The sequence below is a fragment of the Oryza sativa genome, chromosome 3 (assembly GCF_034140825.1).
Source record: "Oryza sativa Japonica Group chromosome 3, ASM3414082v1".
Lineage (NCBI taxonomy): Eukaryota > Viridiplantae > Streptophyta > Magnoliopsida > Poales > Poaceae > Oryza > Oryza sativa.
This window is the reverse complement of record NC_089037.1, coordinates 14,679,415-14,693,325: the sequence shown is the minus strand read 5'-3', so window position 1 is coordinate 14,693,325 and position 13,911 is coordinate 14,679,415. Positions and strand designations below refer to the sequence as shown.

Genomic DNA, 13,911 nt, shown 5'->3' with positions numbered 1-13,911 from the left:
ATTACAATTCACGGGGGCTGCAATAAGGAAGAAAAGGCCGGTTTGCACAATTAAGAAAAATCATCATTAAAGTAGTATCGATCGACTAATTATTATCCCCAGAACTGAACCTCGAGGTGCCAGTTGATTGTTATACATGAATATACAGAGAATGCAAAATGGGATATATATATATATATATATATATATATATATATATATATATATATATATATATATATATATATATATATATATATATGCATTCTGCTACAAACAAAATTCCTCCTATAACCTACTCTCTAACTAATTGTGAAAAGAATGAAGAAACAATTTCACACCTCTCCCATACGAACACATGTGCATATATATATATGTATGAACAAAACGTGCTGCAGTGCACAATGCCGGGTGGTCAGATAACCAGCTATTATCAATCATCTGTATAGACTGGTATTTGCCAAACTTTGGTGTTCTTCTTTAGACTGGTATTTGCCAAACTTTGGTGTTCTTCTTTGGATCATCACAGAGGGTGAGATCATTGTCAAATTCTTTCATTGTCTTCACGAATGTCTTTGCTCCTCGCATCATTAATCTCTCCACCATGAATAGCTGGTAATTGTTCTCAATTACTGGCTCCAATATGCTACTAAAGTTGGACGAGTATGCTAATTTGTACCTGAATGGCCACCATAAGAAACAGACTTAATAAGCATATCCACATGCTTCCTACTAAAATTACACACATAGAACTACCCTAAACCTTCTTTGCGGTAGCGCCATGAATGTATGCAGTAACACTTGTCTTTCAATGTTACTGTCCCTGTGCTGGGATACTGTGCCTATTACTGCATTTACTATGCAGCAGTAGTACTCCCTCTGGTCGGAATTTTAAATTCTTGACTAAATCTTGTTCTAAGTGTCAAATATTTACCATGGGTTGGAGTATTTGGCTACTAGCTACAGGTTACAATAGTCTTTACCTATATAGAGATATATCATATATCTATAGTGATGAAGATCAATAGTCTTGCATATGTAGGTAAATAAATGAATTAGATTTTGTCAGCAACAGAATGAAGAGTTTATCTGGCCAGTAGAAGAAAAGAATGAAGCATTTACAGAAACAAGAGTTGTTAAATTTTCCATGCGTGTGTTATTGGTTATCGTGCTACAGAAAATAGCTTGTTTTAAAATTGCTTAACCATGAAATGTTGAGAAACTGAACACAAAAATAGATTTAAATGCCTTGGCAGCCCAGAATATGAACAAAAAGAACAAGGACAAATCCTTACTGTGTTTACGTGGATATGGTTTACCATTAACTCATTAAGATGCATGCACAAAAAAATAATAATGCAAAGAAAGAATGCCAGAGATCCTCATGTGAGAAGAGCAGTAAACAAAAGAGTGCAAGTCTTACTTGTCTGACAGAGGAGAAAAGAAGCCTGGTGTTCTTTCATTTGAGGCAATGAATAGAGTCCGACCTTCGGGGATCCACTTTGCAATTCGCTTTTTGATAAACTCAGGTCGGGTGTCTCTATCCAGATGAGGATGAAGGCTCCGCTCAACACCAAATCTGTCTTTTCTATTTTTCAGTAGATCACCACGTCGCACATGGATAGCATCATAATCACCAAGTATTTGTTTCATCTGAAACAAAAATGTTAAAGGGATATAAATACAGGATAGCCTGCACTCATGTTACTGAACATGAGCAGACAATACTACAATAGAAGTGTTAACTAGTTGATTGAAGAATTCATAAGAACTAAAGGTGCCCTCTGCATGTACTGCATAGCTTTTAATCTGATATGACTTACAACAAGGCTACATATATTGTTTCACATATTACTTCATGACAAAGTGTAACTAATTAGGTTACCTAGTTGCTATAACTACAAGGTGCATGTGTATATTTTGGTTTATGAATGAAGAATTGAACCAACAGATTGCATAACTGAAGTGTATATCTCATTAACAGATAGGGGTAATTTGCTAGAGCTGTATATGGTAATCTAAGCTCCTATATTATTCAAAATAACTGGTTTCATCTCTATCAACGAGAGGAAGAAACATAAGTAGAGAGAACAAATATCTTGGGAATTTTACACATCCACACTTAGTTCAGTGCATGGAAAACAAAGGTCAGAGGTCTTTCAAGCATATTCTTCAATCTAAAAACATTGTTGGAGTCTATAGCTCATCCTTTTGTTAAACTAGTGTTCATCAGCATTGGCAGCAAAACAGTGCATACTTCATGTACAGAAAACTATGGAACTCATTACTCATGATTATTCTCAGGGGAATAAAATAGAAGCAGTAACCTCAAATAGTAGGAGATGATAAAATTATTTAGGATTTATTGTGGTAGTCTTGCATCACAAATTTAAACATTAGATACTACCTGAGATGTTTCAGCAATGTTTCTTTAACTGCTAAGCATGCAGGTCCAGCCAAAGTTGAACATGCAGGTCCGACCAAATTTCATTGATCAAAGGAAAAATATAGCACAGGAAAAACCATATAATGAAATACCTAAGCTTAAAGCCTACATTTAAGGATATCAGTATAAACAAATGATGCAGGAAAAAATGCCAGGAGTGGTACCTTATTTGCTGCATCCCTCAATTTTTTAGCTGGCATACTTGGCAAGAAGGTATAAGAAAGCATCACGGAACTGCGGCTTTTGCGATCCTTGCACTCCATAAACCTAAATTTCAGGGATGGTCAAGGTACGCTGCTTAAAGTTTGGGCATCAATATATAAAATGATCATAGGAGTCAACGAATAAAACTGTACATCTTATATTTATTCACTAATTCTGGCAGTATTAAAGTAGGCAATTTTTTTAATTCAAATGATAGTGGTCAAAACCAATGGTACGACAATAATCTGTGTGCTTACCAAGCAAGAGGACTTGCAGTGCGGTTTATTACGAGAGCTTTAGAATACAGGGGATTATCTTTGAGTTCAGCTCTGCCAATTCCTTGAACATGTGCCATGCCTCCATCTGATTTCATACTTCTTGACATTATCTCATGCCATGTCTTGGAATTGTCCAGAATAACAGGTACTATTTTTGAGATAAGGTCTATATCATATAGAGAATCCATTGAGCAAGAATTTTCTTCCCATCTACAAATATTTGCTTCATGACTTAAATTCTGATTTAAGTAGCAAAAAAGCAACAGAAAAATGTGTGGATAAAAAGCAGAGACCTTTGCTCCGAAGTTGCATTGGTTGAATGGAGGATTCCTTTTGTGTTATGTACCGAGCTAAGGCACATTCTTGAGGGCATAACAAATATTCTAGAAAGCAATAAGACTTGTTAAAAATAATAATTTTTTAATGCCTCACATCAAACATATATGATAGCGTGCTTAGAAATGTGAAAACATAGCATGGGCCTTGTGTACTTCTGACATTACTTTAATTGTAGTTATGAATTAATTAATTAAATTAAAAATGGAAAATAATAGGAACTTGCTACAGTACATGCTGGCCTGGAATGAAGGAAGAAAAGGATAGAGAAGATATGCCCCAATATCCCTCTAATACTCATCCGTTTCCTATGCTACCATGCCTAAGGCAATGCACACTCATCAAGTACAGCAATTTGAACATAATCCACACCACTTTCATGGATCCTGAGGATGCTCAAAATATTCCTTCATGAAATACTCATTGTAGCATTGTCAGAGTAAACCATTGTATTGATTGACTACGGTTCTTCTGAATCAAGAGGCACAAACTTGAGTTATCAGCAAACATTCCTGTTTTCCAGGGAAGGGAATGTGATGTGTATTTCTAAAAATGAAAACATTGTCCACCTAAGTAGATATTCAGTTTTCAATTTTTCATGTACAATTCAGCTAGAGAAGGAAATTACAAATAGAAGGAATGAACATAAAAGACTTTCAAGGAATATTACCGACATAAAGAGCAACCAAGGAATGCTCAACACGGAACATGAATCTACATTATTCATATGAAGACATTCCAGAGCTCTGATTATAAACTCTACCGCATTCAAATGATTCAACAAGTAGAAGAACAGTACTACACTACATTGCAGAATCTTTGGACAAACCCCCTCTCCACGTCTAAATTTTCACCTTGTACTTCTTCAATTGTACCAACCCTATAGTATAGTGTCTGATGTAATGAACTATTCGAACATTTGAATTCACAAAAGTTAACTGGAATCACCCTAAAATCGACAGCACATTTGTTATCCAAATAAGGGAATGGCCATTTCTTGGGTGTGCAGGAAAGCAGAGGGGATTGTTGGGTTACCTGCCGAGGAAGAGAGCCTCCTCGAGGGCGCAGCGGAGGCTGGACTCCTGGTGGCCGAGGCCGGCGCAGGTGCCGCAGTGCTTGCCGGGGCAGTCGACGCGGCCGCCCCAGTACAGGTACTTCTTCCCGCCCTTCGCCGCCGCGGATCCCCAAGAACCGCGCAACGACGAGGTGCGGGAGGAGGAGGAGGACGAGGAGGAGAGGAGGCACAGGACGGCCAGCGCCGCCGCCGCCGCGAAGGCGGTCAGGAGGGTCCTCGCCGGCGGGAGCGGCGGCATCCTCGGCTTGCGGCCTCCGCCGCTGCCGGCCCCCGCGATCCGGGGAGGGATCGCCATGGGGGGAGAAGTGGAGTGTACTGGAAGTTTGGAAGATGCCTACGGTTTGTGTAGAAGTACTAGTGCGGCAACAAATTTGCGCAGAAGAATTCAAATTATGAATAAATTTAGTAAATATGAGGAACGTTGCGGGGGATGTAGCTCAGATGGTAGAGCGCTCGCTTAGCATGCGAGAGGTACGGGGATCGATACCCCGCATCTCCATTCATTTCTTTTTACACAAAAATTAGATATCCCTTATCTTATTCTTTAAAAAAAATCTTTTCATTTTTAACTTTTTGCTAACTAATCATTTGCAACTATTTGATAACAAATCTTTGTTTTCTCGAAATAAAAAAATCCTTTTGATTTTTATATTTTTGCTAATAAATCATTTCTACTCTGTCTTTTTCTTTTTTAAAAAAGTATCCTTTTAATTTTTAAAAATTAGATATCTCTTATCTTATTCTTTAAAAAAATATTTTCATTTTTAACTTTTTGCTAACTAATCATTTGCAACTATTTGATAACAAATCTTTGTTTTCTCGAAATAAAAAAATTCCTTTTGATTTTTATATTTTTGCTAATAAATCATTTCTACTCTGTCTTTTTCTTTTTTTAAAAAGTATCCTTTTAATTTTTAACTTTTTGCTAACAGATCATTTCTAACTTTTTGCTAACAAATTCTTTTTAACTTTTTGCTAATAAATATTATTTTTACAAAAAGAAAAATACTTTTAATTTTGAATTTTTTGCTAACAAATCCTTTTAACTTTTTGGAAAATAAGCCATCTGAATTCAGATTCATTTTTATTGTGAATAGAATTGATTGAGCGAGAGAGATTGAGTGAGAGACAGAATTGCACACAAGAATGTAGAGAATGAATGAGCGATCCTTTATTGATAACAATGGTTACAATATATAGGAGGGAGAGAGGCGGCAACAGAAGACGCGATGGTTACCATCGCGTCCGTTACTAGAATCGCCGTGAGGCGAGAAGAGGTGTGGGGCACGACCAACCGTCGTGTCCCAGAGTTGGTTGCTGCTCTATCCATATAGTTGGATGAGATCACCCAAATATTTCATAACACTCCCCCTTGATCGAATCCAACTTTGATCATTACTCATTTAGTGTTCCAGATATCTGTAAAGATAATCTTAGAAATAATTATAGTTAAATACATCACGTAAAACTCCTCGAAAACCCAGTGGGAAAAATAAAGAGAGAACCGTGATATATATTATTGACTATTTTAGATCTATGAGTAAAACTCATAGTTTGATCCAAAATAGTATAATGTCTACAGTTATTATTTAGTAAAAACCCCAGTGGGGAAAAGCCAAATGATAGGATATATAAGCTTATGTTGATATTACCTCGTTAAAAACTTTGGATGAGAAAACCTAAAGGGTAAAACTCATACAAAAGAAAAAGAGTATAATATGACGAAAATAGGTTATTTTCCAGAGGGAGATAGTCCCCCTAAATCCTACAAATTTTTAAGTTGTCTCATACCAATTCCTTCGACACATTTAAAGAATGTGGAGTATGGTAGAGATTTTGTGAATAAATCAGCAAGATTATCACATGACTTAGTTTGCAAGATGTTTATCTCTCCATGTTGCTGAAGCTCATGAGGATAAAATAATTTAGGAGCAATATGCTTAGTGATGTTGCTCTTAATATAACCAGTTTCCATCTGAACAACACAAGTGGCATTGTCTTCATAGATAATGGTAGGTGATTCCAATGAACCAATACCACAAGATGTTAATATGTGGTTAACCATTCTGCGAAGCCATACACATTCATGTGATGCCTCATATAATGCAATTATTTCAGAATGATTTGTGGAAGTGGCTACCAGAGTCTGTTTAGAAGACTTCCATGAAATAGCAGTTCAACCTTGTAAAAATACGAATCCTGTTTGTGATCTAGCATTGTGGGGATCAGATAGATAGCCAGCATCAGTATACCCAATTAAAGTTGAATCTTGGTTCTTTTTAAAGAAAAGTCCAAGATCTCTTGTGCCATTAAGATATCGAAAGACATTCTTAACTCTAGTCCAATGGCGTTTGGTAGGAGCAGCGCTGTATCTTGCTAATAGATTTACCGAGAAAGCAATATATGGCCTCGTACTATTTGCAAGGTACATAAGTGCACCAATAGCACTAAGATATGGAAAATCAGGACCAAGTACATCCTCTCCATCTTCCTTTGGTCTAAATAGATCTTTCTCCACGTCTAGAGATCGAACCACCATAGGGGTTTTGGAAGGATATGACTTATCCATAATAAATTTCTCCAAAATTTTCTGGGTATATGCACTTTGGTGCACAAGGATTCCAGAAGGTAAATGCTCAAGTTGTAGACCTAAGCAAAATTTGGTTTGACCCAAATCCTTCATCTCAAATTCCGTCTTTAAATGATGACGTGCTTCATTAATATCTTGTGTATTGCCAATGATGTTGAGATCATCGACATATACCGAGATAATACAAAATCCTGTGGGGGACTTTTTGATAAAGACGCACGGGCAATCATCATTTTTAGTGTATCCCTTTAGTGAAAGGAATTCACTTAATCGGTTGTACTACATCCTGCCCGATTGTTTTAAGCCATAAAGTGACTTCTACAACTTAACACAATACATGTTACGATTTACCTTCTGATTCGGGATGTCGATTCCGTCAGGAACCTTCATGTAAATATCAGAATCAAGTGACCCATAAAGATATGCTGTCACTACGTCCATCAACTGCATAAATAGACGATTTTGTACTGCCAATGATATTAAATATCGGAAAGTTATACCACTCATAACTGGAGAGTAAGTTTCGTTGAAATCAACGCCAGGTTTTTGCGTAAAACCTTGTGCTATAAGCCTTGCTTTATATCTCACCACCTCGTTGTTTTCGTTCCGTTTCCGGACGAAAACCCATTTGTATCCCACAGGAAAGATACCACGATGAGTAGGCATTACACCCGAGAATACATCTCTTTTGTAAAGCGAGGCTAATTCTGCGTCAATTGCGTCCTTCCATTTGTTCCAGTCAGAGCACTTTTGGCACTCTTTTATAGACCTAGGTTCTGGATCAACTTGGAGGCACTCAGCAATTTGTTCAGAAAAATTAGTGTCGACAATTGTAGCTCTTCTATCAAAAGATTCTCCAGTTTCAGAGTAATTGATGGCAATTTCATCAACCCTTATAGACTCATTATGATCTCCCGAAACAATGTGTCTATGGTCTTCCGAATTCCTAGTCTCAGCATTGTGCACCACCGAGCTAGGTTGCAGACTATCACGATCTGCTTGATATATAGTATCAATTTGGTGTGTACCAACTAAAGGTTGGTTTGCATTTACCGTCTTTCTTTGCTTATTAGCAATTGTTTCTCGCTGAGTGGCCATACTTCTTCCTCTCTTTTTAGTGAGTGGAAGTTGAGTGGTTTTATTTTGTACCTCCACTCTTTCTGGCGCATTCTGAGCGGGAATGAAAGATTTAGTCACACCTTTATAATTGGTAAATTTATCTGGCAGGTTATTTGCAAGTCTTTGCAAATGTATAATTTTTTGAACTTGAAGTCCAGTTTCAGTAGTACGTGGGTTTGAGGCTGGAATACCCTGGGCATCCCAATCAATTTCCTGGCATTCTTTATGGTACTTGAATTCTCCCCCTAATGCCGGGAAATGTTCCTCATCAAAGATAGAGTCAGCGAACCGGGTAGTAAATAGATCACCTGTTAAGGGTTCTAAATACTTTATGATCGACGGAGATTTGAATCCCACATAGATCCCCACTTTCCTGTGCGGGCCCATAGCGGTACGCTGTGGTGGTGAGATCGGTATGTATACAGCACATCCGAACTTACGCAAATGGGAAATACTTGGAGGATTTCCACGTACTAACTGCATTGGGGAAGTTTCATGATATGCAGTTGGTCGTAGTTGGACAAGGTCAGCAGCGTGCAGAACTGCATGACCCCAACACGATGAAGGTAATTTGCAATTCATCAATAATGGTCGAGCAATAAGCTTAATTCTTTTGATCAATGATTCAGCCAAACCATTTTGTGTGTGGACATATGGAACAGATTGCTGAACCTGAATTCCCAATGCCATACAATAATCATCGAAAGCATGAGATGTAAATTCGGCAGCGTTGTTCATACGGATTGATTGAATCCTATGTTCAGGGTAATTTGCCTTTAGCCTTATAATTTGTGACATTAATTTGGCAAAGGCATGGTTTCGTGTCGATAGAAGACACACATGAGACCATCTAGTAGATGCGTCAATCAAAACCATAAAATATCTGAACGGTCCAGATCTTGGCACAATAGGGCCACAGATATCTCCTTGAATGCGTTCAAGGAATTTAAGTGGTTCGGCTCTAATTTTGAGATAAGATGGTCTCAAAATCAGTTTCCCAGTAGCACATGCAGTGCATACGAAATCAGAGGATTTGGGAAATTTGTCAATGATCAAATGATGACCAATAGAGTTGCCAATAATTTTTCTCATCATCCCGATACCGGGGTGCCCAAGTTGATCATGCCAAGTGTGGAATGCATCAACATTTTGAAAAATTACTTTGTACGCAACATGTGCAATGGGCTTAATGTATGTATAGTACAATCCCGATGTGAGAGATGGAATTTTCTTGCAAATGCGTTTGCCATATCCGTTTTGTTTGGTTAAGAGAAGAAATTCTTCTCGATTATCCATATGGCTTTCAATGTGAAACCCATTCTGACGGATATCTCTATAACTTAGTAGGGTACGGGTTAAATCAAGATACAATAAAGCATCCTCGATTATAATTTGTGTACCCATTGGGAGTGGAATAATTGCTCTTCCTGAGCCAACTATCACAGTATCGCGCCCAGCGATAGTCAAAACTTTGCCTTCTCTCTTTTTGAGAGTTTGAAAGTATTTGATCTCCCTAAGTATAGAGTTTGTGGTACCACTGTCCACAAGACATAATTCCTCTCCAATCAGAGCGATATACATAGACATCTATAATGAAAGAAGAATTGCTTGATTAAGAATTCTTTATCCAATATATATACATACATACAATAATTAAAACATCAAATACATAGTATAACATTTACATATGTTAATAGTACATACTCTAATGACTAGCAAGCCATACAACCTTACAATATAAGGGAGTTCATACTTATCTACTTATTACAACTAATATTGTTTGGCAAACTTATAGGATATCAATATACTGTTTCAAGCACACTGAGATAAGAGCAGCTTCATCTCCAAGTGGGACACACCGAGATCATTGCAAATATCCAAGTGGGTCTGTTGAGCAGTATTACATGAACATATCGTCCATCGCAGAGAGTGGAGCGACATCTTCTGGGAGAACATTGGGGTTGCTCTCTGGTTCAACAGGAGCCTGGTGAGAACTTGCAACCTCAGGGCGCTCTTCATGTGTAAGATTGAAGTGGGCTTCAAATCTTGGGTTCTCAGAAAATTTTTTTGTCCTTGAGGGATTTTTGGTACAAGAGAACAAGATGTTTCGGGATGCGGCAGTCTTTAGCGACATGAGTGTCAGATCCACACCTGTTGCAATGCTTGTTGCCATTGCTACGAGGTTGTGGTGCCTTACCCTTCCCTTTTCCTTTCTTTCGACTCTTGAATTTGCGCCTGTTGTTGTTGCGTTTGCGCTTTCCAGTCAGATTCTTAGGATTATTCGAAGAATTTCCCTTGAATCCTTTCTTATTCTTAGCATTATTCTGTACATTGAAGTGCACCTCAGGCAGTGGAGCAGAGCCCGGTGGGCGCTGTTGGGCATTCTTTAAAGAAAGCTCATGGTGTCTTTCTGCCTGAGTCAATGTATGTATAAGCAGAGAATGTTTCTGGAAATTGTTAGCGCGATACTGTTGAGTCAGTATCCTGTCCTCCGGAAGCATAGTTGATAGAGTTTTCTCTATCTTTTCTGCCTCCGTTGGCTCTTGTTCGCAAAACTTCAACCTGGAACAAATGTTATGAACAGCACGGTTGTATTCTGCCACAGTTTTAAAGTCCTGTAGGCGTAAATGAACCCACTCATAATTAGTCTCAGGCCAAATGAGTTCCTTTTGTTGATCATAACGCTCTTTTAGAGCTTTCCAAAGGTTGAGAGGGCTCGTCTCTAACATGTATTCATGTTTGAGATCCTTGTGAATGTAGAGTCTCAAAAGAAAAAGGGCTGTATTGAGCTTCCTGGGCTCAATTGTCGGGTCCCCATCATTGGGTTCCTCAATTGTATTTAAAATCCCCCAAGAGGCAAAATTGATTTTGATATCAGAAGCCCAGATGGGATAGTTAGTCCCATCGAGGGCGAGTTCGTCGAACTCTTTTGTTGCCATGTCCCTACAATCATGGTTAACATTATCAATTTACAGAGGTAAATTAATAAAAACATGATATTGTGGTTATAATCTCAATGCGAAATGTAAGACTTCATATTCTGTAATGTTTCGAAAGATGTAGGTTATAGACCTGACAATTTGAGTTAGAGTTCAAAATTAGGTGGCACAATGTGGATAATCTCCAAGTAATTAAACAGTGGAGTAGATCTCTTAATAGTGGGCAAGTTATACTTGTTGCCTAAAACACGGTCTCCAGGCAAATATATTCTGGTGAATATACCGCAGCTAATGTTTAGGACTCCACTACCTTGTGTTCAACCAAATTTCAAATAATCTCATTTCTCAAAACATATTCTTGGAAAAGAACACATGTGGGTAATCATCGTGAGATGTAGACCTCTGTGAGATGGGCGAGGTGCTCGCTGCCTAAGTTATGACCAGTGCGGCCAATTTCTAGGGCTCCATCGGGTAATCATCACAAAATGTAGACCACTTTATGATAGGCGAGATACTCGCTGCCTAAGTTATGGTCGATATGACCAAAGTATAGAACTCCATTGACATGTGATTAATTTCCAAGTCAAAGTGTGAAGTGGAACATGCATTAAATCCTCCATTAATTATGTTGTACATAATTAAGAGAATTTGCTAAATCAAAAAACAAAATTTATAGAATTTTGTAAATTAATAAAGCGAGAAAGTAGAGCGTGTCTTGAAATAATATGCAAAAGGCATGTTATTAAGACAACAAATAAATTTAGTGAAACAGGGTATTTAAATAAACACCTATGTTAATAAACACATAACATCAGTGGTCTATAAGACCATTACATAATTGTTTGTACAACTGATGAACTGCTTCGACTAAATTACATAAAACATAGGGACTAAAATGTAATTGCTGCTGAAAATAAAATTAAAAACTAAATTTAAATGGTAAATTGGGTGATGGGCCGAAATCTAAAGGATTCGGCCCACCACTGTGCGGCATTGGGCCGGCAAACAAGGGGCAGTGGGGGCGCTAGGGCGCGGCCCATTAGGCCCGACAGCAAAAGGGCACGGGGGAGTGGGGGCGTCGAGAGGGAGTTAGGTGTTGACGTGAAAATCGAACACATCGGCCTGGAAGATCTGCTTAGCTCCTGTGTAGGTCCAAATCTTGATGAGATGCGGGTGTGCCAGTCAGTTTGATCCTGCAATTGACAAGATATGCAAATAGTAGATAAAACAGCCGATCGGCTGACAAGCCGATGGAGTAGTTCCAGCCGATAGCCGATAATAACCGATGCCGATACCAGCCGATAGCGATAGGGTTTAAGCAATCGGCTATATGTCCAATGTAGATAATGATATAAAGGCAATCGGCTGATGACGATGTAATGAAATAACAATATAATCCAGTATAAACCAATCGGCTAGCAATATGATATAATAGAACATCGATCCGACGGTTAAAGCACACATCGGCTGGAGGTCCGATGTCATGAAATCCACAATATTAGATTAAACAGTGAAACCTTTGTTGTCATCGGCTAAATCCAGCTTATATGTATATGCAATCCTTATGAGCCGATGCAATGTCCAGATAACTCACCGGCTGAAACCCCGATGAAACCCTTATTGGCAATCAAGAAGCAGGCTAGAGATTATGATTCTAAGCACGACATAGTAGATCAAACTTAACTGATGCAGCACTAAGTATGAAAAGAAACATAATATCTAAACAATCAAGCCGTTGATTGAGTTTTCAGGGTGGTAGATGTCTAAGCTAATCTAATCTAGCAACACGATTTAGCCGATACAGGCAGAAACCCTAAAACAAGAAGCGGCCGATAGAGCTAAATTGATATGCTAAGACTGAATTAACAGAGACATATGATAAATAGGTAGGCAAATATATCATCCAAACCAGAGTAATCCAAGAGGTCGAATGTCCTGATGCAGCCTTGAACGACGCTGACGTAGATGAGACAATTGCCTGGGCCGACGGAACATTGGACTTATCCCTTCGCCGGAGATCGAACACCGATGCAGCCCCGCGTCAAGTGCCAAGTCCCGCCGGACGATAAAATAAAGTAGAAAAGGTAAAAGGTGGCGATGCGCCGAATTGTATTGATCGTGAAGATAGATTACATAGACCCCGGGTGTACATATTTATACTCATGGGTTGATACAAGTCCTTGTCGGACAAGAAAAAAACTTTCCTAAAGATAAAAGGAAAAGATAAAGTCCTTATAGGACACTAAACACACTTTCCTAAAGATAAAAGGAAACTAACAAACTATTCCTAATTAAAAGATAACTTGCCATGCCGCGTTCTCTTTGAACTCGGTCTCTTATGGATAAGCTTCCTTTAGTACATCAATTTCCTTAACCGAATATAGCAAGAATCCGACAACTGACGACTTGACTACTCTCATCGGCTAATCTCAGAACTTCGAAGCCGATGCTGACTCTAAGCCGATGACTACTCCGGGCTTACCAAATTTCACTGTTAACATTAGGGTTAGAACCCTAACCGCCCCCGCGGGATTTCCGCCGCCGTGGGGCACGCCGCCGTCGCCACCTCTTGGGGGCGCCGTCGTCGCCGCCGTTGGGGGCGCGGCCGACACCACCGAGGTACGCCGCTGATGTCGCCGTTGGGGGCGCCATCGCCGCAACGAGATGTGTCGCCGCCGCTGCCTCCATTTCCACCGCCGCCACACGCCGCCACCTTCCTTCAGCCACAGTTACCGCCTGCATCCACTATCTGCCGTCCACCGCCAGCACCATCCACCATCAACTGCCGCCTCGGTCGCCCCTCCGTCCGCTGGCGGTTGGCCGGCCGGATTAGGCCGACGGTTCCCGATCCTCGTCGGAGTCGAAAACCGGTCGAGCCCGGACGCCATTCCCCGGCACCCCGTTAGGGAGTGTACGGCTAGGAGAGCCATGGGGAATGGTGATGA

The 13,911-nt window shown here is 39.4% G+C and overlaps 2 protein-coding genes and 1 non-coding gene across 3 annotated transcripts; 1 reads left to right on the top strand and 2 right to left on the bottom strand.

The window, feature by feature from the left end:
- Positions 1-41: 41 nt before the first annotated feature.
- LOC4332916 (uncharacterized) lies at positions 42-4,635 on the bottom strand. The gene is made up of 6 exons (XM_015772489.3): positions 4,279-4,635; positions 3,201-3,290; positions 2,887-3,117; positions 2,590-2,692; positions 1,403-1,632; positions 42-658 (listed from the first exon to the last, which is right to left on the bottom strand). The coding sequence occupies exons 1-6, from the start codon at positions 4,611-4,613 to the stop codon at positions 460-462; spliced, it is 1,188 nt and encodes a 395-aa protein (XP_015627975.1). The 5' UTR covers positions 4,614-4,635; the 3' UTR covers positions 42-459.
- A 109-nt stretch (positions 4,636-4,744) lies between these two features.
- On the top strand, positions 4,745-4,817 carry TRNAA-AGC (transfer RNA alanine (anticodon AGC)). The gene has a single exon. It is a non-coding gene; the product is annotated as a tRNA-Ala (tRNA).
- Positions 4,818-9,927: 5,110 nt separating this feature from the next.
- LOC107280294 (uncharacterized) lies at positions 9,928-10,966 on the bottom strand. The gene is made up of 2 exons (XM_015774035.1): positions 10,179-10,966; positions 9,928-10,099 (listed from the first exon to the last, which is right to left on the bottom strand). Exons 1-2 carry the CDS (start codon positions 10,964-10,966, stop codon positions 9,928-9,930), a joined length of 960 nt encoding a protein of 319 aa, XP_015629521.1.
- Between the last annotated feature and the right edge of the window lie 2,945 nt (positions 10,967-13,911).

Bases quoted from the DNA above. Each gene is read 5' to 3' on its own strand.
- LOC4332916 (XM_015772489.3), bottom strand. From the start codon at position 4,613: ATGGCGATCCCTCCCCGGATCGCGGGGGCCGGCAGCGGCGGAGGCCGC. The intron at 3,291-4,278 runs GTAACCCAACAA...ATTGCTTTCTAG, and splicing joins GAGGCTCTCTTCCTCGGCAG to AATATTTGTTATGCCCTCAA. The intron at 3,118-3,200 runs GTCTCTGCTTTT...AAATATTTGTAG, and splicing joins AATGCAACTTCGGAGCAAAG to ATGGGAAGAAAATTCTTGCT.
- LOC107280294 (XM_015774035.1), bottom strand. From the start codon at position 10,966: ATGGCAACAAAAGAGTTCGACGAACTCGCCCTCGATGGGACTAACTAT. The intron at 10,100-10,178 runs GTGTGGATCTGA...AAATCCCTCAAG, and splicing joins GGCAACAAGCATTGCAACAG to GACAAAAAAATTTTCTGAGA.